Source organism: Atractosteus spatula, chromosome 1 (assembly GCF_055471065.1).
Source record: "Atractosteus spatula isolate fAtrSpa1 chromosome 1, fAtrSpa1.hap1, whole genome shotgun sequence".
Lineage (NCBI taxonomy): Eukaryota > Metazoa > Chordata > Actinopteri > Semionotiformes > Lepisosteidae > Atractosteus > Atractosteus spatula.
This window is the reverse complement of record NC_142706.1, coordinates 3,730,103-3,754,682: the sequence shown is the minus strand read 5'-3', so window position 1 is coordinate 3,754,682 and position 24,580 is coordinate 3,730,103. Positions and strand designations below refer to the sequence as shown.

At 42.6% G+C, this 24,580-nt stretch overlaps 1 protein-coding gene across 2 annotated transcripts; it reads left to right on the top strand.

Moving 5' to 3' along the window:
• Positions 1–306: 306 nt before the first annotated feature.
• On the top strand, positions 307–22,359 carry trappc11 (trafficking protein particle complex subunit 11). 2 transcript variants are annotated; one of them, XM_088914758.1, is made up of 30 exons: positions 307–433; positions 1,218–1,444; positions 3,367–3,536; positions 3,739–3,809; positions 4,469–4,583; positions 5,555–5,654; positions 5,924–5,997; positions 6,647–6,743; positions 6,887–7,020; positions 8,387–8,534; positions 9,173–9,266; positions 10,017–10,096; positions 10,723–10,801; positions 10,908–10,962; positions 11,370–11,515; positions 11,962–12,023; positions 12,340–12,472; positions 13,402–13,532; positions 14,024–14,179; positions 14,867–15,054; positions 15,499–15,647; positions 15,943–16,064; positions 16,400–16,519; positions 16,673–16,738; positions 17,285–17,441; positions 18,048–18,159; positions 18,924–19,015; positions 19,697–19,830; positions 20,849–21,016; positions 21,911–22,359. In XM_088914758.1, exons 2-30 carry the CDS (start codon positions 1,241–1,243, stop codon positions 21,953–21,955), a joined length of 3,402 nt encoding a protein of 1,133 aa, XP_088770884.1. In that variant the 5' UTR covers positions 307–433; positions 1,218–1,240; the 3' UTR covers positions 21,956–22,359. The 2 variants fall into 2 exon arrangements, 1 of the variants encoding a protein (XP_088770884.1); XR_016091006.1 differs by lacking the exon at positions 18,048–18,159 and having other exon boundaries at positions 309–433.
• Positions 22,360–24,580: the final 2,221 nt, after the last annotated feature.

Sequence of the window (24,580 nt, the reverse complement as noted above, 5' to 3'; positions counted from 1 at the left end):
TTAATGATAACCTGGCGCTTTCTAATACCCGTATTCCTTAATAACAGCTGCTGCTCCCATTGTTATTATTAGTTATGGTATTTGGACATGTATGTGTAAAGGGAACGAAACAGTTTTTGCCATCAGAGCTTTAGACCATTACGGTATTTAATCTTTAAATTCTTCGCCACGCCTTGTTTACGACAATAACAGTTACGTGACGATAATTCGGCATCCACTTACGGCCCCTTTCGTTGCCGTTGGTAACTGGTGTCGGTCGCTGCCCATCTCCAGACTGTGCCTCTCTGATTGGTCCGTAGCGCTGTCAATCAACGCGTTTGCCGTTTCAGTTTCCTGGGTCGAGCAGCTGTGGACGGTGTTGTTGAGAGATGAGGTGACGGCGTCCGTCAGTCTCAACACGGTGAAGGAAGGGTTCGTGAAGTTGGCACTGAAGGTGACAGTACCTTTGAACGGTTTGATGCACATTATTGAAAATGCCCCGCAGACGAAGCGATCGTAGTACTTAAGGAATCGGGAGGGTTGAAAATGAAACTTGATTCTACCTGTTCTGTCAAATCTGGTTTGATACAAAGCGGATCTTAATACAGCATAACACTCTGTAAACCTTGCCGCCCTGTTTTTCGTTATAATTCTGGGGTTCGGAGAGTCGCAGGAAGCAGATATGATGACAACACTTTTTTTCCCCCCCAAATTAATTATTAACAAAAATGACGGGCAGTTTGACGCTGCATCCTCGAAGCCTCGGAGCCCCTGTTCGATGCTGGATTGGGGTTCTCTCTGTGTGGAGTGTGCGTGTTCTTCCTGCCAGCGAAAGCCGATGCCTTAATCCATCATTTTACTTTGTTCAGGCTTTGGGTCTGCTTGTTTCTAACCTAGTCCCGAGTTGCAGAAGTACTCTTCTTGTCAGGTGTTTTGTGTACCAGCAACCTCAGCTGACAGACCTATTATGAGCGGTCTTTCTCTTTAGCTTCCTCACCCTGTTTCCGGCTGAACGGCGTTTTTGCCAAACCTTCAGCTTGCCGCTGTGTGTGGGGGGCTCAGGGGGCACCACATACGTCAGTCCATAACCAGGGAAAATACCTACTCTCGCCAGTAAAGTGCATTGAGAACACCCCCTGGCATCCAGACTCGAGCCCAGGAGCCGAGAGCTGTAGATACCTGCAGGGCTAACCCTCTGCCTGGAAGTCTGTTTGGAGTGACGGATGTTTCTTCTTCAGCTCCTGCTCCTGGCCCAGGGAAGATGAGTGCCCCACAATGGGATCTGCCCCCGGAGCTGTGCTGCCGCCCTATGGCCTTTGTGGCCCTGACGGGACTGGACGTGGTGTACAACGCTGTCCACAGGGCGATCTGGGATGCTTTCTGTGCCAACAGAAGGGCTGACCGAGTTCCCATTTCTTTTAAAGTACTGCCTGGGGACCATGAGTACCCAAAATGCAGGACCAAGGTAAGATTTGCTTTTGAAATACCAGCTCTGGCTTTGTTTTCCTCATGTCTCATTATTCCTGGGATAAGGAGCAGCCTAGACACCTACCTAGCCAACACCAAGAGAGTCAGCTTTGTGCACATCCACATCAGGACAGACTTCTTTTATTTGTGTTTGGAGTATTTTTTGTTTGGAACGAGTAAACTGAAGGAGTGTCTGCCTATGTTCACTTAAACCCCCAGTCAGAATTTACAGTTTAATTGGCCTGCCTTTTTTAGCACAGCAGAAACTAACAAGTAAGAGCTGGAACGCTGAGATGAACTGTAGCTGACTTATTAAATTTCACAGTCCCAGCAGAAGGAATAGAAGGAATTCTAATGTCATTTGTTTCTCAACACAGTGTGCTGATTGTAGGAGGTGTTTTGGTTATGTAGCCATATTGCCCAGATCTGAGTGCGGTTCAAGCAGTCACCTGGTTTCTTTCTGGTTGTCTAGCTGGGCTTGTGTTGGTTGGGCAGTGCTGAGGGCTATCTTCACTAAGACTGTGATGAGATCCTTTTTTTACCGTTTAAATGTCAACTTAGAAAAGAAGATAGTTTGACTATTTAATCTGTGCTATGAAAGGGTGAGAAACTATCAACAGCTTTGTTCTAAGGCTTTACTCTGCTGGTAGACATGTTAAACAGATTTTGGAATAAAACTATGGCTCAGTGGATTAATTCTCAGTTATACACAGTTATTGAGTTGCACTATAAGAAAGATAGATAGATACTTTATTGATCCCGTGAGGGAAATTGCAGTGCAACAGCAGCTTAACACACACAACACAGCCACAGTGTAACGAATTATATAATAATAGTACAATACATACAATACAATACAAGAGTTACTCACAGTCCGGACACACAAGAACAAACTAGAACAGTACAGTACACAGAAAATCGTATCACACATATGAATATAAATATAGATGTAACTATAGATATAAATATAAATGTATTGCACAGGTCCCTGGCATATATTGCACAAAAAGTGGTTGTAAACGGGGAAAAAGAAAAAGAAAGAGAACAGATGTAGCAGTAGATGTGTAGATGCGTTTAGTCCAGAAACAGGTCACTGAGAGAAGCTTGTAGTGTCTCTTTTGCAAAGCAAAAAAAATCAATGCCCAGTTCTTTGCTGTTTATCAAAAATTCTTTACTTTGCACTGTCAGGTGAGACTTTGCCTTGCCAAAACAACAAATAGAGGGTTCACCGCTGAGAGTGTAAAAAAAAAATCAAAGTAGCAAGGTCTGCTTTTAGTTTTTGGCTCCAAATGAAGGGTTTATACATAAAGTCCATATGACTAATCAGAGGAAGTGCTGTCTACTTTAACATGAGGTCTCTGTGTTTTGGGAATGTTATCAGCTAGCATGCTGCTTTTTTCTATACTCTGTTTTAACTAGTGTACATGGAGCTCATGCAATAGCCCTGATGTTAATTGGTGTTGCTGTCCCTTTATCTCGTGCGTCAGGTCAGCAACCAAGTAGTAAACTACAGCTCTGACGAAGTACAATCAAAAATGCCGTTCCATTCACTGTGGCAATATTCATCCAAAATTTGAACCTTTTTATTTTTCAGTGTTTTCTCTTGTTTTAAACAAGGTGTTCTGTGCGACGTGCTTGATCGTTTTGGGGTGACGCAATGTGGTACATGGACACCATAGTGCTTTAAGTCTTTTCATTTCTGAAAACGACATGGCACACACTGCCAGGCTCGGAGATGCTTAGTCAGAGCCTGCAGAAGAAGGTCATTTCTGTCAATGAGTATGTTTACAGTCTGCATCCATGTTCTGTAACCTCCATGGATCAGACAATTCCTGTATTGCAGTTGTTGGGCTGTTTTTAAAGCCTCCTCACAGTTTTTATTTAGCTTGTTTGTATTCCTCCATTACTTTGTGATTTCAGAGGACCTCCTACGAGTGGTACATTCCCAAGGGAATCCTCAAAACGGGCTGGATGAACAAGCACTTGAATCTGGTGCCTGCTCTGGTCGTGGTGTTCTATGAGCTGGACTGGGACGAGGTTCAGTGGAAGGAGAAGCAGTCAGAGTGTGCGACCAGAGTGGAAATTGTGAGGTACGTACACCGACATTGAGAGTCTTAAAATAAAAAAAGAATAACATCTCTCCGGTCTGGCATCTAGTATGTAGGTTTTTTTTTTTTGTCTGGTTTCTGTGTGTGAAGATGGAATCTAGTAGTGCAGTTTACTATTGACATTTTAAAACAAATGTTTTTGACACACAGTCTCTCATTCTAGTCACATTTCTAATTTTTTTAGGACTAGTTTACAAGGAAGGAACACAAAGGTGGCAGTTGTTTTAATTCAGAAGAAAACACCTCTTCCCCCAGGTAATCGCAGTGTCTTTTGGTTTCCTTGTTTGTTTTTTTTTAATTTTGATATACATATTTTAAAGGTGTTCTTGACAGGTTGCAAGCTGTGTTGAATTAAGGTATCGCTTCTAGGTGAACTACAATCTGGTGAAATAAACAGATCTGGGAGAGAAACAAGATCATCTGGTGTTAGAAAGAACAGCAGTTTCATTTGGATTGGCTACAGATGGCATCATAATTTTCTTTTTGAATTTTTTTAATTAAATGCCATCTTTTTTTTGTGTTAGTGCCTACCATTGGTAATATTTTAGGTACATTAATTAAATATGTGCTCATCAAAAACAGTTTCACCTGTTTGTACGATTAAAAGCATAATGTGTTTTAGGGTGAAAGGAGAGATGTGATTCCAAAACAATGACAATGAAGTATTTGCACTTTTTTTGTCATCCGTTTTTTCTTTATCCCGTCTTGCTTTGTCATTTCTGCATCCCCCATACCGGGAATTTTTTATTTCAATAATCTATGCGGTACTAGAGATGCCATCGTTTGCAGAGGGAAGGCAAGGAGTGATAAGTGAAGTCTAGAGGACCTGGCTGTTGTTGGAAAGATTCTCCTTGACTAGTCTTTCAGCCTAGGCATCCATTCTGGATTGTCTCCCTGTGTGTTGGCATCTGTAGGAGAAGACTTGATCGCTTCGGAGAGAGCCGCAGCTCTGTGCAACGCCTGTGACCTTTCAGGAAAATCCCTCTTTGTGCTTCCGCACACCGATCACCTGGTGGGATACATTATCAGGTGAGAAAGCTGCAACTTGAAATCTCTTCAGTCTTTGATGTGAGCACAGTAAATATCTACGTTTCTATTTCATCCTAACATCAGCCAATCGCAGATAACAAGCCCCCGCATTTGGCATTACGCTATTTGTCTCCGAAGGCTTTCGTTTTGTTTGTAATTAGTGAGGAGCAGGTGGGTTAGAGCCTTAATCTTTTCTATGAGACCCCCTTTTCACTGGCGGACCCACGTTGAGCTGATGGCCAGCAGGAGAGAAACAGTCCTTCACTAGAGCACCAGTTCACATCTTGTGCAAAACTGCACTGCGAAACACAAAATACATTGCCGGTGACAATGTGTTTAGTACTCTTGCTTGCTTTATTTTTGGCGGCACGACCCTTTCTCAGCTCATTGTTATTCATTTTAACATCTGAACCTTCGAATTGTCCCCTTTTCGTTTGGAATTCTCAAGATTCCAGCTTTGCTTGAATGCCTGAATCTGTCCAAATAAAATGGAGGTGGAAAATAGGAGGCACTTCTTTTCCCAAAGGGGTGTGGGAGTCTGCAACAAGCAACTCAGCCATCTATTTGAAGCTGATACTTTGGCATCCTTTAAGAAACAGTTGGTTGAGATCCTTGGACCAATGAACTACTAACTCCCAAAGCCTGATAGGCTGGACGGCTCCTCTCATTCGTCATCAACCTTTCCTTTTTTATCCTAAGTTGTAATGCTACCAGATTCCTCCTCTTGTTTCTCTTGTCCGTTGACTAAAGTAAGGCAGCGATGGAAGTTGGTAACACTGTCACCTGACCTGCTTACTAATGATCCAGCATTGGATAGGTTTTTAACACTGCAGTTGCACCAGTTGGGTTTAGCTCAGCTCAACAGTTCAGCCGGTGGACAATTACCCAGTACTGTGCGGAGCGCTCGAGCTTGGTGGCACCGGTGGAAGGCATTGAATGTGGCTTACTGCTGGTGGCTTGTGTCTCTGCAGGTTGGAGAACGCCTTCTATGAGCATGCTCAGACCTATTACTACACAGAAATAAGGAGGGTGAAATCTCATAAAGAATTTCTGAACAAAACAACCCATCAGGTGAGCTACACGAATGGGTGGTTTATCTTGTTACTGGTCAGAAATTGCAAGTCAGTAATGAGGTATGATGTGCTCTTGAAAACAAAAGTTTGAATTTTACTTTTTATTTCATATGCAGATGTTAGTAAACTGCATTCTTCTAGTCTTGTTTTTTTTTGTTTTAACCAATTATAATAGCATTATTGATGTTCAAGATGCCCTTTTCTTTATGTAATTATTAAATCAGTTTAAATAAGTGTTATAAGTGATTTATCCCTCATTTGTTGCAGCTTTTGTTTGTGAGACATCAGTTTAAGACAGCGTTCTTCAGTGAATTGAAGCAGGACACACAAAATGCTCTGAAGTAAGGCTCTCTTTATTGAGATTCTAGCTATTTACTAGGTTTGTTAAAGGCCTGGCAAAGTTGCTGTTTATGTTAATTTGTGAGAAATACATTGTGCCACACCTCAAACTTTAATTCACATTAAGAAGAACTTTTGTTAATATTTCTGAAAAACATGTAGTGCAGAAAAGAAGTGTATTACATAACGAAATATGTTTCTGATTGAGAAATAGAAATATTATAAGTGAAAGACACCTTTGCTGCCTTTTTAAAAACAGTTTTTAAGTAATTTCTGATTCTTTATCCTATTGCGATGTGAATGAAAGTAGAAGTAAGATAATATGACTAATAATGAATAATGTTCTTGCTCAGCGGTGGCCACCTCTGGGCCTGAAGAGCCACAGTTCATCTGGCTCTGCGTGTCCAGCGATTTCTCCCTTTAAACCGTTTAAAGGTTATCTGTAGTGAAAATGCCGATATCATGTAGCTCTCGCAGACCACAGTAAACCATTGCTGACTTAATCGATGAGCTTCTAAATTGATCAAGACTCATACGTGTCCCGTGTGTTTTCTGTGTTGATGATTTAAGGGTGACTGGATGGTGTGAGACTAGAACTGGCCACCCTGCGTCCGCTGTCTGACCATGTCTTCTCTGCTGTGTATGAAATAGGTATTACAGGACTGCTTACAACCTCGTGCACGAACTGAGAGCCCATGAGACCAACATGCTGGAGATCAAGACCATGGCCGGATTTATCAACTACAAGGTGCGTGAAAGGAGAAGTCGGTTAATGGTGTTGCCTTGTACTTCCCCTGAAAGAGGCTAAAATACACACATTTTTTGGCTAAAATACACACATTTTGTTTTCATAAGGACCGGTTCTGATCTTTTCTGGTTCTGCTTCGTCAGATATGCCGGCTGTGTTTCCAGCACAATACTCCCCTGGATGCCATCGCGCAGTTCAGGAAGCACATCGACCTGTGTAAGAAGAAGATAGGCAGCGCCGAGCTGGCCTTCGAGCACGCTGCCTGGATGTCCAAACAGTAAGGCTTTTCCTCAGTGTGGAAGCGCTGCAGAGCGACCCGGAAGTGAAATGAATGCCACTGCTCGGCTTAATAAAAATCCCTCCCCGTGTGCTCAGGGAACCCAGGAGAAATTCGAGTTCCCTTTCAGTAGACGCAGTTGCACCTTAAAAAGAAGAAAGTTACAGGCAGTGAAAATGATATTATTTTGTTTCCTGCTCCAGGATTCCACTGTACAGCAAGTAACTAATGTGCCATCCCTTGAACTGGAATAATTGGCTTAATGCATGGTTTTCTTTTTTGTCGATTGACCTATTTACCACCTACTTTGTGTTATTCCTCATTGAAAATTACATTTTCAAAAAAAATCAGAACTTAAAAATACGTTTGTTGTTCTGCTCAGAACTATTGTACAACGTTCCTCTGTTTCACAACATGGATGTATAACTTTATGATCAACTTTAATCCTGCATAGCTCAGTTTCATGTCTCGACATTTTCTCATGCATCTGATGTGGAAGTACAATGTATATTCATAGACACTAAACAACTGGTAAAGGACAGATCAGTCTGTGGATGAGTGATGCATTATATCTAGTGAAAAGTGCGAGGGAATTTTCACCCCAGTGCACTTTAAAATGCAGGTAACACAACAACTGTAGTGCAATAGGAAGGTGCTTAAGTAACAGTGAATATGACAGAACTACAGAATATACAGGTAAAATATATCTCGCATATTGAGGGTGACAAAATGATAAGTATTCTTTATGTATCCATTTAACATTTAGAATAATTGAATGTGTTATGTAAAACATCCCTAACCATCATTTTACACCATCTGATGAACGTTAAAATTATAGTACTTGGATGGTAAGCTAAAACTACGGATTGGAGGTTTTGATGATGTAGAAAAGATGAAGGCAAAATCAATTAAAAAATTTCAAAAAGGATTTCCAAAAAAGTAATTGTCCTTATCCCCTCTGCTTTGGACAACGAATCAGCCACTAAAGTTTTATAAAACCACAGTGTGGCTGGTAGGCAGGATCAGATAGGTGTTACTCCGCCCTATCAGATAGGGTGGAGCGGTGGCACTGTGGCTCAGGATCTGCGCCTCTGGCTGGAAGGTTGCTGGTGTGTATCCCGCGGCCGGCAGAGGAATCCTACTCCGTTGGGCCCCTGCGCAAGGCCCTTCACCCCAGCTGCTCCAGGGGTGCCGTATAAATGGCTGACCCTGCGCTCTGACCCCAAGCTTCTCTCTCCCTGTCTGTGTGTCTCGTGGAGAGCAAGTTGGGATCTGCGAAAAAAGACGAGATCCTAATACAAGAAATTGTATATGGCTAATAAATTGATTATTGCGCTCGTTTCAGCTGTTGATTTGGCTCTTTTAGGTTTCAGTCCTTTGGCGACCTGTTTGATGAAGCTATTAAGCTGGGTTTGACAGCCATCCAGACTCAAAACCCGGGGTTTTACTACCAGCAGGCAGCCTGCTATGCACAGGAGCGCAAACAGCTGGCCAGCCAGCTCTGCCCTCAGGAGGTATGTGGCCCACGTTCCCCAGCCTGTGTGAGATACCAGAGCCTAGACAAGGTCAGTCATTGTAACTCGAATCTGCTGTAGCAATACAAAAAGCTGAGACAGCGATATCAAGTGCCAGGGCCAAGCTTTGCCCAAACGATTGCATAGCATCTCACATCTGACTTTCGGGAAATTAGAAACCTTGTATTTCAGTTATTTTACAGGTGCGTTTCACATCTCATCAGTACGGATTCATTCAGGAAGACTAGGCACTGAAATGTAACAATTAAAATGAGCTGCTGCTCAGATCGGTGCAGAGCCTGGATGCATCACATATAAGCATTAAGAAAACCAGTCTCCCTAAACACTGATTTACCACTGCAGCTCTGCAAACTTGATAACGAAGTACAGTAATATGAAGTTGTGATGTAATTGCTTGCCAAAGAGCACTTGTTGACTTTGATTACAGAGAAGAGGTGGCCATCCCAGTCCTGCAGGTCACTGATCTGTACTCCGGCGAACAAAAATTCCTGCTCTTGAGTTTAAAATGAAGTTGTTCCCAGATGTTACAAATTATTTTAACGGTGACACATGTAGCCCTGGCTCTCCAGGACTAAAGATACCACCTTTGTTATAGGCTGAGATTCCGATGTTTTTAGGGTTCTGCAAATTCCACCGGCCCTGATCCGCTAGAGACTCCCACTGGAACTCTCGATTTCTACGGACAGAGACCCTGGAGACAGGGACACCAAAGTGAGTGAAGGTTTGAGGATATGTAAAACTTCACTGTGAAGCTGTTTATCATTGTTGAGCAATATATAAGAAAACACAGTTAGCTTAGTTAAAGCCTGAACAGTGATTAAATAATTAATGTTTTCTAAAAAAAACATAAAAAGGTACTTGGAACTCTATAAAATGGACCAGTACGGTGGCTTTAGCTGCATTAGAATAAAAGATCTTTTATCTCTCATGTTCCACTAGGTGTCGCCTTAATTGAGGAAATTAATTATTCATCTCAGGGCCATTTTAAGTTTTCAAGCTAAAAGACAGCTCTTGGTGTTTTGTGGCTCCGGACTGCTTTCTGTGTAGTGTCACTAACCTTCTGTGACCTGGATTCCCCAAGCAGCGTCACTCACGTGGCAGAGTAGGCTATGGTTGGGGATAGTCATCTAGTGCTCACTTCCATAAGAGAGAGAACCTGCCATTGCAGTCCCGTCAGTGAGAGACACCACACTCCTCCCATTGGGTACTGCAGAGCTCCCAGCCTGTCACATGAAGAAGGGCTGACAGATAGCCTGGTCTTGAAACAATTGGCATTTCTATACTTTATATATATAAATATATATATAAAACATAGCAGATTCCTCGATTTGTTTTTAAAAGCGTAAGCCTCTAAATTAACATATATCTATAAAGAAAAGTCAAGAGTCTAAATGTCTAGAAACTTCTGTTTTTGGCATAGTCACATTTTTTTTTTTTATATTTTAAACCTTACATTTGCAGGTATTGATCCCCCGGATCCTGAGAAGGAAAAAGTAGGGATCCTGGCTCTCCAGAGGCGAGAGAGAGGAGTTCTTCACTCGGTTAGTATATTTCTAAAACCAGAGCAATGTGAGGTATTTAAGCAGCAAGTCAAATGCACCTCGAGTCATCTGTTTTTTATCTTAGGGCAATGCAGATGGCAGTATCGGACTGATGCAGTTACAGGCACACATATTACCTCCTTCCTTCTCCAGCAGTGAATGGAGTGTAATAGTCTGTTAAATATGTCTTATTTGCCATGAAGTATACAGTTACTGAAGTACTCATTCTAACAAGTGATACCGAAGATGTCTAATGAGTTAACTGGTGTGAAACGTAGGCTGTGATTCCATCTTTCTCTTAAATTAGCAGACATATCTAAAATTGAGACGTGTAGCTATAGATATTTGACGCCAAAGGCATTAATCACTTCAAAAGACCATCCCAAATTAACTTTATTTTGCACACCTGCACAATCTCCAGGTATAAAACTTACCGCCAGACTGGAAGATGAGTTTGATGACTCAGTGCTTTGTCACTAGAAGCAGGAGTCAGCTCATAGTACCCTCAACCTTGGCTTTTTCTCATGAAAAGTATCAGATATGTTTGTCCGTTTCTTCCACTGATTGAAAACCCAAAGACATGTTGGCCCACTGTGCCTTTGTGATTTCCTGCTGATGTGTTTCAGGAACTCATCATTGCTCTCTTAAGCAATGCTGTGGCTCAGTTCAAGAAGTACAAGTGCCCAAGGATGAAGAGCCACCTGAGTAAGTTTATCACCTTATGAAAAAACTTGTACAAAATACTGTACAACTTTTTTTTACCCTTTGTAAAAGATGGACAAATGCTTTATCGTTTATAAATGTTTTGCAGTGGTGCAGATGGGTGAACAATATTATCATGCAAAGGACTACACTAAAGCATTAAAGTAAGTGGATTTTTGTCTCTGGGTAGCAGACTTTACCGAATTGGTCAGGAAGAAGACTCACGATTTGCTACTCATAGTTACAGATTGGGAATTCTGGCCATTGCGTTCACTTTCTGTATGTGTTTTTTTTTCTTCTGGCTAACACTTTTATCCAGAGCATCTTGCATTTTACAGAAGTGTGTTTTAAACAAAGCTCAAAGGGGGCCACAGTGGCACCCCCCCCCCCCCCCTCCTGGCGTCCGAGCCCACCGCCTTCCACTCAGCATCATGCTCTGCTGCTGTCCGCGCTCGGCTGTGAGCGGGCGCGTGCCTTGTTCGTGTTGTGTTGATGGTGGCGGTGTGACCGGCCGGCGCTGTGCTTGCCCGGAGCCCAAGAGCCCCCTGAGCGCCTGACTCTCGCCCCGCAGGCTGCTGGACTACGTGACGTGTGACTACCGCATGGAGCGCTGGTGGACCCTGCTCACCTCCATCCTCTCCACGGCGCTCAGGTGCTCCTACCTGATGGGCCAGGTGAAGGACTACATCACGTACGCGCTGGAGCTCATCGGCAGGGGTATCCTTCCCAGCAGGGCGAGCGGGAGCGCAGGCTTCCCGGGCCTTGGCCCTGGCTCCCGCGGGAAGGGACGCGGAGCGGCCTGCACTGCCGCACTTCCCCTGGCCCCTGCGGTCGCCACGCCGGGCCGATCGCTTCTATTGATTACAAGACACACCAGACACTGGCTTCACTTCAACCATAAGTGCAAGGCAGGGGTTATCCTTCGTCCCATCATACGAGAAACGGGTGGGGCAGGTCCAAGCTCTCATGCAGCTCTACCGTGTGTTTCTATAAAGGCTATTCTAAAGGATATCTGTAAAGAATGAAAAAACTACTGGTTACCGTTCTTGTTCTTTCTACTGGCATTATCAAGGGCTTATTATGGCTTAGTGAGGCTTGAATGGGTGGAAAATTGGGGAGTGTTTCTTGTGTTCGCAGTTTTGCAGCCTTAATTCAAGCTCCAGCTTCCACTCTGCGAGACGATCAGAAGTCCAGGATTGAGAAGAATTTAATCAAAGTGTTGATGGTGAGCTTGGTAGTTCAGCCGCTCGTTTTTAAGAGAAGCCTTCAGGCTCGGATTCGGTGAGAATCTCGATGAGAAAATTCCACATGGGCGGCCTCATGGTAGTGTTCCACTTGCCTCTGAAAACGCCTGAAAATCTGCCTCTGTAATTGTCCGAAATGCCAGAATTTTTCTTTTTCATCCGTCTGTAGGTAATACGGACCAGAGACACTTATGTGTTTTTGAAAAAGCCTTTCATGTTTGTGTAGTTCGATTTAAAACGTATCTCATTCAATTCGAGGTTGGCTCCACATTTCGCCCTGCTTTCTTTTTGCCCCAGAACGAAGTCCCTGAGGCCGAGCCGGACTGCGACCAGGCCACAGCGAGAGCTGTACACGACCTGTGGGCCGGCCGCGTCTCGCTTGCCGGCAGCAATGAATTGGCTATCGAAGTGCAGGACTACGTTCCTTTCGGTAATTCACTTGGTCACAGTTTAATCTTTGTATAGGCGCTTTCAAGAAATCATCCTCCACTATGTGCAGGTAAACGTTTTCTCTGTAAAACAGGCCTGTCCCACAATTTTAGTTCTTAACGAGTCTATATGCTGTACTGTGATAATACAGCTTTGCTAGCAGCCTGTCACATACAGTGTTAAGTGTGTTCCGTGTTAAAGCAGGAGGACATTGAAGTTGTATTATTCATTATACATTATATATTATACATATTATGTATTATACTCAGCTGTAGTATTCAACTTGACTGCAAGGGGAGCATCGTTTACTTTCATGGGGCAGCGTGGTGTCATAGGAGGAGTTTTTCCTCACTGCTCCCTGGTCCTTGAACTGATTCTAACCCCTTATCTCGGAGTCCAAGGAATTTGCATTCTGTTTCCTGTTTGTTTTGAGTTTTTGCCAGGCTCTCTGGCTCTTCCCAGCCATGCGGAAAAATGGTGGTTAGGCTGACTGGCTGTTTTAAGCCGTCCTGATAAGAAAAAGAGCTATTGTGAGCAGGGAGACTTTGATGCCCCTCTGCCCCACAAAGCGGTTGTAGGATATGGGACAACAAAGAAACTTTTAAAAAGCATAAAAGCGTCTTTCCCCCAGGCTCATTAGACTGTGAGATAGGAGCATTTGAGCAGCAGAAAAGCACGTTATTTTAATTCTGTGCAAAAGTGGTTGGTTGGTTATTATTTTTCTGTGCTGGCAAATGTGATTATAAAAACAAAATTTGATTGTGACAAATGTACCCTGAACCTTGTTCGGAAGGACTTGACACTTAGGGAAATAGCTAAACATACAGCTGTGTAAAATGTTCCCTCTACTCTATTCTCTTTAAACTGCAATAAATATATCAGACCTATCGTATGGCTGAAATATATCTGGTCTTTTCATCCTAATTACAGTGCAGTGCAAAGCCAAGTTCTTGTCTCCCAGCTTCCACGTGGATGTTCCTGTTCAGCTTCATGTTTACCTGAAGGCAGACTGCCCTCACCCGATCAGATTCTCCAAGCTCTGTGTCAGCTTAAGTAATAAGGTGATTTGGTTTCTTAGTCTCTTTCGTTTGATCTAACAACTGTCTTCTGCCTGAGCAGAAATATTGCTCCTAAAGGATCATTGCTCCTGATAAACTGGAAAAGAATTTCAGTTAATATTTTATATTAGCTTTAAGCTAATGTTAACCATGTGTGTTCCTGCATTAGTGACAGATTTTCCAATGGTGCTTTCTGTTGCTTCCTCTGGTGGAAAGGGGAATTTATTCAGATGGGATGACTTTGACAAATATTTTTATTGGTGTCACCCAGTGCAAGTCAAATAATTTCAAATTAGATCTCTTTCCACTTCCCAAACCCCATTTCCCAGTATGAGAGATTTACATAATTGACTCTGAAGAATGCTTTCAGAAGGATCAGATATGTTCATCTCCGTAATGTTACATTTAACTGGTTATCATTACTTCTGCATCTGATTTAGCCATCTATGAAAGAATCAAAAATGAGTTCATAAACGGATCCTTTCTGCTTTCAGGAGTACAGCCAGTATTGTGTCATCGAGGAATCCTGCCAGTCAAACGACATCCTTGAACCCTCCACTCAAGAGAACATGTGTCTGGTCCCTGGGAAGACAAGAAAATATTCCTTCAAATTTGTGGCCAGGACTGAAGACGTGGGGAAGAAGATCGAGGTAACCGCTTCCCACCACATCTAAGAATCTTGAAAGCAAGGTCTGATTCTTCTGTATCGGCTGTTATGGCAAATATATAGTGTGGATTTATCTAACAGTGATAAGCAGTGGCGTGACCTCATCTCTCATTGCTTTTGATGAGGTTGTTCATAATCGCTGGTCTCTTTCTCTTTCATCATGATCGTCATCCCATTATTTATGAGTTAAGATTTATAAATATCAGTGAGTAACACTTTTCTCAAGTCACCCTGGGCCCAGAGATTTTATTGCAAAATTACTGATTTATTGGGCTGATACTTTTTCCCCAAAGAGACTTACATTTGCACTCATTTCTCATTTTTACAGCTGGTTATTTTGCTAGAGCAGGTCAGGTCACATGTCTTGCACAAGGGTACAACAGCAGTGCTCACAGTGGATTTGAACCACTGACCAAACTGCTTTTTCTAAGCATTATTTTGTAATATGACGGTTCATTCTATTTTTTAAATTAAATTCTATTAACAGCAATAATCAGTGGTTTGTAAGTGCCTTTCCTGGTTGTTGCACTAGAGAAACATACATGTCCTTTTTATGTTTTTATTTCAGGTGTATTTTGCAGTTTATTTCCATTAATGCATAGCTATATGGTGAAAGGTTACTTACTTGATGCCCGCTCATTCCTAGGCTATTGGTTTCTCTGTGTGCCAGATTACAGCTGTTGACCTGATGCTGGGCAGTGAGAGTGGAAGATGCGTGTTCCTAAACTGGAGAGGGGGAGGCGGAGATGCAGCGTCTTCCCATGAGGCTTTGCAGGCAAGCCGCTCCTTCAAGAGAAGGCCCCGTCGCCCTGACAACCAGCTGGACTGGGACACGATCTCTATACAGGCCAGCACCATGTGAGTGCTCACTGACCATGTGTCCTGACTCCTGACAAGGAAGAATGCATCCTGTATCTGCCTAGTTGCAGAAATGAGGCCTTAGTTTACTTTGCTATTTGTTTATGTGACATTTAATGTTTTAATGAATAATTTTTCTAACAAAGAATATGATGTCCATATACTCCTTTTGATATTTTGTACTGTATTTTGACAGGTTATCTTGGGTGTAATATTTATGATGGAAATGAAAGAATGTAGACAAGTGCTTGAGAGCATTTTTTATCACTAAAGATGTCTATAATTATTATGTTTATAGTACTTCTTCTGGAATTATCTGTTTCTCAGTATTACCACACATTTTTAGGTAAAATGTTCTGAAATAAACCTTTAACCTTTAATCATCCCTATTTCATCCCTATTTGAGTGACCATGTGCGAAATCCAATCCCCACTGTTTTTTAAGGATTATCTCCCGAGTTCCAAGGATTTCTGTGCAGCTCCGTCACGAACCTCCGGCTTTGAACAATGAGATGTACTGCATGGTGGTCATCATCCACTCTCAAGAGGACTCTGTTGCCAAAGACGTCAAGCTGACAGCTGGACTCAAGCCAGGTCAGTCTGGGCCTTCGTGTGAAGCTCTGCACTGTCGTTGCACAATGAATTGAGTTCTCCGTAGAATTGTTAACTGGAAGTCTTGGCAAAACACCTAAAAAGACTAGGTTAGTGGCAACACAACTCTCCCTCTTCTGGTCTCATTCCAAGACATTCATTGGTTATGGTCTTTGTTAAAAAGAGAAAGCATCGCAAATGCAAGTCTTAAAACTTTAGGAAACTGTAAGTCGAGCTGTCTTTTTGCAATTATTGTTTTATTTAAATGACAAAAAATGGACAAACTGTGTCTGTTTAGGTCAGGATGCTAACCTCTCGCAGACGACTCATGTCACCTTGAACAGCTCTGAAATGTGTGATGACTCCCACCCTGCTTTGCTGCCTGATATCTCCCTTGGAGATTTGCAGCCAGGACAGAAGGTACAGTAACACACGTAGCCTCTTACTTGCAGTTGAAAGAAAAAAAACATGTTCAAAGTTGTTGGAGAGGGACTGAAGAATGCTGAAAATCCTAGAACAGCCTGTAGTTAAATCAGAAAATACTTTAATGTAAATGAGTGACTCTTACTGTCTGTATATTCACAAACAATAGGTGATGTTTGTCTGTTTTTTCCAGATAATCCAGACTTCACAGTGAAAAATTGATATAACTACTATATCTGGTTGTTAAATGGGGAAGAACAAAATTATCAGACTATGTTTTGCTGTGCTTCTTTCATGTTAAGTATAATCCCTTTGTCCTGCTTTTATTACAGATAGAGAAGCCACTGTACATCCGCTGTGGTACAATAGGATCAAGAATATTCCTAGTCCATGTTTCGTATGCTGTACACACAACAGTTGAAGATAAAGAAATTGTTTGCAAGTGCCATAAAGTAAGTTTTTGTCACATATTTGTATTTCTGTTTTTTTTTAAGAATCCAAAAGAGCTTCTAGTGGGAATATTTCTTGCTACAGTGCTTTGGTTCTGAAGATATGCTCTTTTTAGATGATGCACGCCATGTTTAAGATTGTCCTTTTATTTTTAGGATGAAACTGTGACTGTTGAAACTGTGGTCCCTTTTGAAGTTGCTATTAAGCTTGTCTCCACAAAGGTAGGTGCAATTCAGCACTGAAAATGATCCCTGTATTCTTCAGTGTTGTGAAGAAGTGTAGAAGATGTAAGTGGGTGTTTTAGGAAAAAATAATAAAATAATTTATTGACATGAGCCATGCTGATGTTAAAATTACATAAAAAGCAGTTCCAAAAGAAGCTACCTGTTTTGGCGCTGGTAGCGTATTCTCAAAACCCATATCAAAGCTTGGCTTCCATATAACAATTGGATGTTTGAACAACAACAATTATTTGTTCCACAGTGCTGCCCATGTCTGTTACTGTGAATGAATATAATTTCTTTAGAATTTGTTCTTCTTGCATTGTTCTTGTTTGCGTTGTGTAATGCATCGCCTTCAGTTACCCAGGGGTCAGTACATACTGCGTGGGGACCACGGCCGGCCAGCAGCATTCCCCGTGTCTTTTCCTCTGATTTAGAGCCAGTGCTTTTCTAAATCTGCTTGCTGTTGTGGCCCTGTGGCTTTTGCAGGCAGAGGCGCACCCATGGCAAAGCACGCTAGCGGTCGATCTGTGTTTGCTTTCCCAGTTCGAGCACTTGGACCGCGTCTACGCGGAGATCCCCTTCCTCCTGATGGCCGACGTTCTCAGCGCCTCTCCTTGGCCCCTGCACCTGGTGACCAGCGAGCTGCAGCTGGCCGCCCCCATGGCTGCCGTGGGTCAGCTGGAGTCCCCGCTGGAACAGGGTGCGTTCTGCCACAGCTGCTGCGCTGAGCCACAGCAGTTCGCGTGAAACGAACCGCCGGAGAAAAGCCCTGTAAAATCCTGCCTCGGTTGCGGTTTACAGGGATCGCGGTTGCGTTCCTCGAGGTCTGTTGGGAATTCGGGACGTTTTCCTTGCGTTACCCCCCCCGACACACAGGAAGTGGCTGGCTTATGGGACCCAGCCGTAACGGCAGGTCAAAAATATTAGGTTAGGTGTCTTACACAGAACTTAAAGAGTAATGAACACACTGATACAAGGTTACATACAACATCAGCGTACCTCTTCTGGCTTTTACCCCCCATTTGAGTATTGTGCGTCACATTAAAAGCTCTAAATATCTAAATGCCTAAATGCGGCTCACAAATGAGAGTGGAGAACGTTTAAAAATGCATTAAGGCATACGCGTAATCCACAGATTTATCTGCTGTTCAGTAAGTGCTTTGGAGTTCAGTAACATGTTTGATCGCCCTTAGCTCAGTGCTCACGTTGTGACTCTCGCGTTGTGCGCCCCCAAACGCTGTTGGTGCGGGAGCAGGACGTCGTGTTTCTGACAGGGAAGGCCTGTTTCTGTCTGGTGTTCCTGCAGTGGTGCTGCAGACCGGGGAGTGTGCCAGCGAGTGTTTCTGCCTGAAGTGCCCCCCAGTGGCCAATGAGACAAGTGGAGTGGCGTCAGGGCGTTATGTTATAGCCTGGAAAAGGTCAGCGCTCTCTTCTTGGTAGATCTGACCGCCATCGGCCAAATGTTGCTGTGTGTGTTTTTGCCGGATATCTGTCAATAAGCTTTATGGGGGTAATTTGACTGAGGAATACATGAGACTTTAAGGGAGTACAGTGTAAAGATTTAAGGGGTAACTGCTAAGTAGATGGGTTATGTAGAGTATTTTATACAGTATCTATCAGTTGGATTGCGTAGCTACTTTGAAACACGTGGAGTGATTGAGATTTTACAGGTTGTGATTGTGTATATTGTTGTAATGTCAATCATCTTTTTAAAATGCAAATGCATGATCATTCACTATACAAGGGAATGATATCTCAAACCCAGGTCTCACTCCAGTAACCAGAGTAGCACTGAGACCAAGAGAGATCGCAAGTACTGAGAGGTCCATATGGATCCAGTAAGTTTATTATCGAGGACTGGTCAAGTCACATGCAATTGGTACACCCAAGTAAACTGGGTTTGCAGGGTTGTAATTATTGCTATTTTTGGAGGAAAAAAAATATGTATCACCAGTTTTTTATTTATATGGTATTTTTTTAATGCAAGTTATCCGTGCTCCCTGTAGCTTTTCATTCCCTAATCCATTCTGTTAGAAATTGGTCACCACTAATAACAGGAGTGAAAGCTGAAAAATCATTTTGCTTTTGTCATTGTTGTTTGGGTTCACTGTGGTTTCTGAATGTGTACCCAGGACTGGATCCTCGTATATACAGTACATATTGTGTTGTTTTTGTATTTCAGAAAATCTGCAGGTGAAAATGTACCTGTTGTGAGAACTGTGATCACTCTGCCTCATGTTATTGTAGAAACCATTCCACTGTATGTACATGCAGGTAAGACAGCAAATTGCTGGTCATAAGTGCACATTGACCGAGCTTTTAATCTTGTTGGATGCTTTCATTTAAACGCACCGTTTTACTTTTTATATATTTATTGTACGTCTAACAATTTCTGCCTCAGTGGTTTGTTGATTTCAGTGTCGGTGTTAGTCTGTTTGAGCTCTGTTAAGCATTTGCGAAAGGTTCACATACTGAATGGATATTTGCCTATATTTGCAATCTGACAAGATGCAAACCTTTGACAGGTTCTTTTCACAAAAAATGAGACTTCTCAAGCCAGCCTTAGGTGTATGATCTGACATCAGAATCATGCAGGAATATTCTGATATTCATTTTATATAGGACCTTGACATGTAGGAATGCTCGATTTATCTTCGCTCAGAATTAACCTGTGGTAGGGTGTGAATAAACTAATTAAATATATTAATTGAAGTCCTTCACATATTAGGGAACAAAACGATATAAAATTGCCCGTAAAAGAAGTTAATCCCAGGAGAAGGGTACAAGTCCCCCAGAAGAAGTTAGGGTTAGTTAGTTAGCCCTTTGTTTCTTATGTTTTTTTTCTTTATTTAATGCGCGAGGAAGTAAAATGAAATTTGCACAGACCCGTCCCGTTTTGCCGCCTGTTCTGAAATGTAACACTGCTGGCGAATCCGATGTTCTTTGTATCCGAAGATCTGCCGTCGTTTGGACGAGTTCGGGAGTCACTGCCGGTGAAATACCACATCCAGAACCGCACCAGTCTGGTGCAGGAGGTGGACATGTCTGTGGAGCCCAGCGAAGCCTTCATGTTCTCCGGCCTCAAGCAGGTAGGACTGCCCTCGCAGCGCGGAGTCCTGTCCACGGCCACCTGCTGCGGCTCGGCCTGCCGCTCAGACGGCAAGCCCTGAATCCGCTCTTGTCACCTCCCCTTTAAGATGCTCCTAGGCCTCGTCACTGCTCGGCTAGTGGTGTCTACATTTTATATATAGGGGGCGGAGTGGTGGCTCTGTGGCTAAGGATCTGCACCTGTAACTGGAAGGTTGCCGGTTCAAATCCCGCAGCCGGCAGAAGAATCCTACTCCGTTGGGCCCCTGAGCAAGGCCCTGGACCCCAACTGCTCCAGGGGTGCCGTATAAAATGGCTGACCCTGCGCTCTGACCCCCAGCTTCTCTCCCTGTCTGTGTGTCTCATGGAGAGCAAGCTGGGGTCTGCGAAAAAAGACAAATTCCTACTACAAGAAATTGTATATGGCCAATAAAGAGATCTTATCTTATCTTATGCAACAAAAATGTTTTCAAATACTTCAAAAAGCATTTTATTACATGTGTCTGATGTACAGTCCACACTTCGGAATTGAAACGGAAATAGTAGCCGCGAATCGAGGAGCACGGCTAAGATGTTATGAATTTAAAATCGTCTTTTATCACAGCTGGGGGTGGGAAAGAGAGTGGCAAAATGCTATCCGGTTTAGAAATGGCAACCTAAACATTTTAAGAGCTTGGCAAACACGCTATTTAAAAAACCTCGTCAGGTGTAGTGTTTCACTGCTGTTTTATGTAGTTTAGCTTTGACGCCTCATTCCACTTTTACAGCTGTCATTTCTGCAACGCAGAACAGCATTGGCATGATGTGCTTCGTCATGTAGCACCTATAAAACCACGAAATGATTTCTTCTTGCGTCTCGGGCTCTTCTAAATCGGTTTCCTAACGGCAGTTGTGTGGAAGAACACGGAATTGCTTCATGCTGTCAGTCTTGGAGGGGGCTGTGGGCACTTCCTGGGTGGCTCGGACGCTTGGCGGCACAGGGTGGGGGACAGAGTGTGTAATCAGGGGTGTCGCCTCCAGGTGCGCCTGCGGATCCTGCCGGGCGCCGAGCAGGAGATGCTGTATAACTTCTACCCTCTGATGGCCGGGTACCAGAACCTGCCCCTGCTCAACATCAACCTGGTGCGTTTCCCAGGGTTCACCAGCCAGCTGCTGCGCCGCTTCCTGCCCGCTCGCATTTTTGTCAAGGTATGAAAAGGTCCCCCCAGGGGGGAGGAGGGGGGGTCGACTTTACTCCATGACAGCCAGGCCCGCTCGCTGTTATTTATGGAATCGGTTGCATTGTGAATCATCTTCCATCTGTCCCAGCATGACCTTAAACCCCTGCGCAGAGCTCAGAAAGGCTCACAACAAGGTCTTAAAATACAGTCCTGATCTGTTTAGGTACCTGCTACAACATAATTCTACCTGCTTTTTCCTTGTGTTGATACCTTGCCCCCTGAACGTATCATCCACCGAGTCGAGCCGTCACACGCCGAAGCCAGCATCCTTTTAAAAGCCTTCTTCATAGCAAAATGCGATTTAACAAATAAGACGTAATTTAGAGAAATTAAATGTTATTGTGCTCAGTGGTCATCTAGATAAATGTACCTCTGAGTTAATTGGTTCTTTCAGTATACTAATCTAAAATATGCCTTATTGGCGCTTCTTTGTTGTTGTGGGATTATTTCATGTTTAATTATTTAAGGGCATTTTGGGAATGTGATATGTATACATTATCGTGTCTCAGAGCATGTTAATGAAACTCTGCAGTAATCCACGTCTCCTGCACAATTCAGATTTGTATTTGTTAGCTTTTTCTAAAAAACCTATTCACATATTTAAGAGATCTGCCTGTCCAGCCCATTTACAAGTTCATTTTTTTTAGCCTAACAGAATTTTTTTATGAGAGTTTGCGATGTGTTTCGGAGATCCATCCGTGAAATGTGATTCCGCGTGAGTGTTTAGTGCTCATTGCCACGTATGCTAACCATCCCCAGTATCCGGACAAAATGAGTGTTTTTTGTTCTCAAGTACTAAATAGGCGTAGAACATGTTAATAATGCCGGTGTTTTGTGTTGATTTGTCTTCTTGCTTTTTTAGCCACAAGGACGACAAGCTGATGACTCCTTCATTGCTGCGGCTTGATAAGTTAAAAGAACTGAAGGTGTACAAATGTGGGATATTATGCACATCCAGCTCTAGACGTGTCTTCGAATTTGAGGAAGATGTTAAGCAGATATCTCTTTTTCAATGATCGAGAACTGGATTTAAGTAAATCTCTTTTTTTTGTCGTTCAGAGTGTGCGTGATGGGATGTGAATTAAAATATTTTTGTAATTTTTCTTTTCAATTGCAGTCTAGTAGGCTTTCTCAGACACAGTTACTGCGGCTGAGTCCGGCTTCTTAGACGTCATTTTAAAAGGATCACTGCTCGTGTTTTGTTAACAAAGAGTTGGGTGCTTTGTAGGCTTTCTTCTGTGTTAATCTGTACAGTAACACTTGTATGTCCACTGGTATTTGGCATGGTTCATTAAACTTCACATTATTAAATGGTTTTGTTGTAGTTTGCTTCAGAGCTATAAGTTTATTCTTAGAATATAGCATGAAAGTTTTTTGAGTGCAAGGGAAGTGTGCAGAAAAGGAAATTTTACTTTGTAGTCATTACAATTTCATGACTCCCGAACACGATAAACACTAAAGGACATCAGAAGAAAGTTTCCATTTTGAGGAGAACATAGAAAAGTCTGCCTGACACTTTAGTTATTTCAGATCTGAGTGGATTGAGAACAAATCCTCTGTCTAGTGACTGAATGCGCAAGCAAGCTTTCTTTTAAAACACCATTCTTCCACATTGCAGGTTACAGCTTAACGTTTATGCATCTTTTTGGTTTGTATGTCTTGCATAAGATCCTCAGCACCCACCCCCATTATGTTTTTGATCACAACATCATTGACCAAAACTGTCAGGCTTCTCTGTTCTTCTGCTCGTGACGAAACAATGTCCTGAACATTGTTCAGGATCTAATACAAGGATTTTAAATTGTCAGCCAACTCTGCCCCAGATTACTGCAGGACCTACAGCATGCTGGAGAATCACCAACACAAAATGAACATGTATGAACATCCACCTCTCTGGAAAAATTAAGCCTGCATCAAGAGACAAGGCCCTGGGGCATTGCTGTGTCTGCAACACTTCATTCCATCTCATTCATAACTTATTACACTAATTATTGCCTTAGATACAGTGGATATGAAACGTCTCCACACTCTTATTGAAATTGCAGGTTTTTGTGATATAAAGCCAGAAATCAATATAAATTATGTCAGACATTTTTCCATCTTTAATGTGACCTTGCAACCAACACAATTCAAGAGAGAGACACATAGATAATTATTAGGGGAAAATAATTGAAATTAAAAAACCTACAACAATAATTGTGTGTAGACTTTTTATATCCACTGTATCTATAACATGGTTTCCAAGGATGTTTTTAAGGTGTTGTCCGTTTAGAGAGAACTCAAAAACAATGACTGATTGAAGAGACCTGATTTTGAGCCCATGGGAACGGACGGCCCCCGCACTGCCTACTTCATTTACTTTTTTTTAAAATGTGAGATTTGAACACACCCAGCATCCAGTCTAATCCCTTGTCCTAGCTCAGTGAAGACAAAGACGACATTCCACACGCCCGTTCCGGGACATGTGAGCTGTGCGCCTGTTCCCTCTACTACCATACGGAAAACGGTACCGAAGTATACAGCCCAAGACCACCAGGCTTCGTAACAGTTTCTTCCTTCAGGCAGTAAGACTGCTCAACAGCCAACCACAGCGGACGCCTGTAATTACCTCCTTGAACTGACAGGTGCACCGGCGCCCCCCCTACCACTTGCACTCTCAGGGCACACAGGAAGAGCGCTAAATAACCTCCTATCCTTGTGTTACTCTCGCACAATCTGTAAATTGTATCCTAATTTTTTTCGTTAATCTAATCCCCATAAATTCCTGTCCTTCTGCTCTTCTATCCGTTTTAACGAGCTCACGGACACTGCCGACAACCCCGCTGTATGCTGTCCTGTTCCTGCATTGATAAATAAACCTCCATTGATTGATTTATTGACACCTCATTTAAAATGGTTCCATTTTTATGGGTGTTAATTATGCAAAAATGAATAGTATAATTTTCTGACTGTTGATTTTCTAACAATTATATTCCCTATACAGTCTGCTTTTGTTAAAAATCAGATAAATTGAAGAAATTCATGTTTTCCGGGGGGAAGAAGAGTCTTTTCAAATACTAGTATTATTTTAATTAACCAGTAGCACTATTGCCCGTGTTGGCAGGCCATGACTGGTGCCACCTCCAGAGCTGCCCTGAACAAGTTTTTGCAAGCAGAGCAGTCAAGCTGAGGGGAGACGCTCCTGATACAGAATTTGGAAACCAGACGGGAACGTGTCTTGATACCATGAGGTTCAGCACTGAAAGATAAAGCGCTACTACACTGCTCCCTTTTTTGTGCTTCAGGGATTTTATTTTTAATTTTAGAGTATGTTTCTACAAAGGAGAGTAATGAAACAACGTTCAACAACAGGAAGCTGTAAAGGTTAAAAAAAGTCAGCTTGGAGTAAATATATGTATGATGGTTAAAATCTCTGGTACTGGTAATAAGTCAGACTGGAATGCGTAAATAAAATCACCGACTCTCTTCCTAAAAATCGAAATGATTTTTAGTTCTCATCATCCCAGTGTCAGGAGTGAAGCAATGTCTATGC

What these genes read in the sequence shown, in the direction of transcription:
- trappc11 (XM_088914758.1), top strand. Translation starts at nt 1,241, where the DNA reads ATGAGTGCCCCACAATGGGATCTGCCCCCGGAGCTGTGCTGCCGCCCT. An exon ending in ATTTAATCAAAGTGTTGATG is followed by an intron (nt 12,024 to 12,339) that starts GTGAGCTTGGTA and finishes TTTTTGCCCCAG; the next exon opens with AACGAAGTCCCTGAGGCCGA. An exon ending in GTGTCAGCTTAAGTAATAAG is followed by an intron (nt 13,533 to 14,023) that starts GTGATTTGGTTT and finishes TTCTGCTTTCAG; the next exon opens with GAGTACAGCCAGTATTGTGT.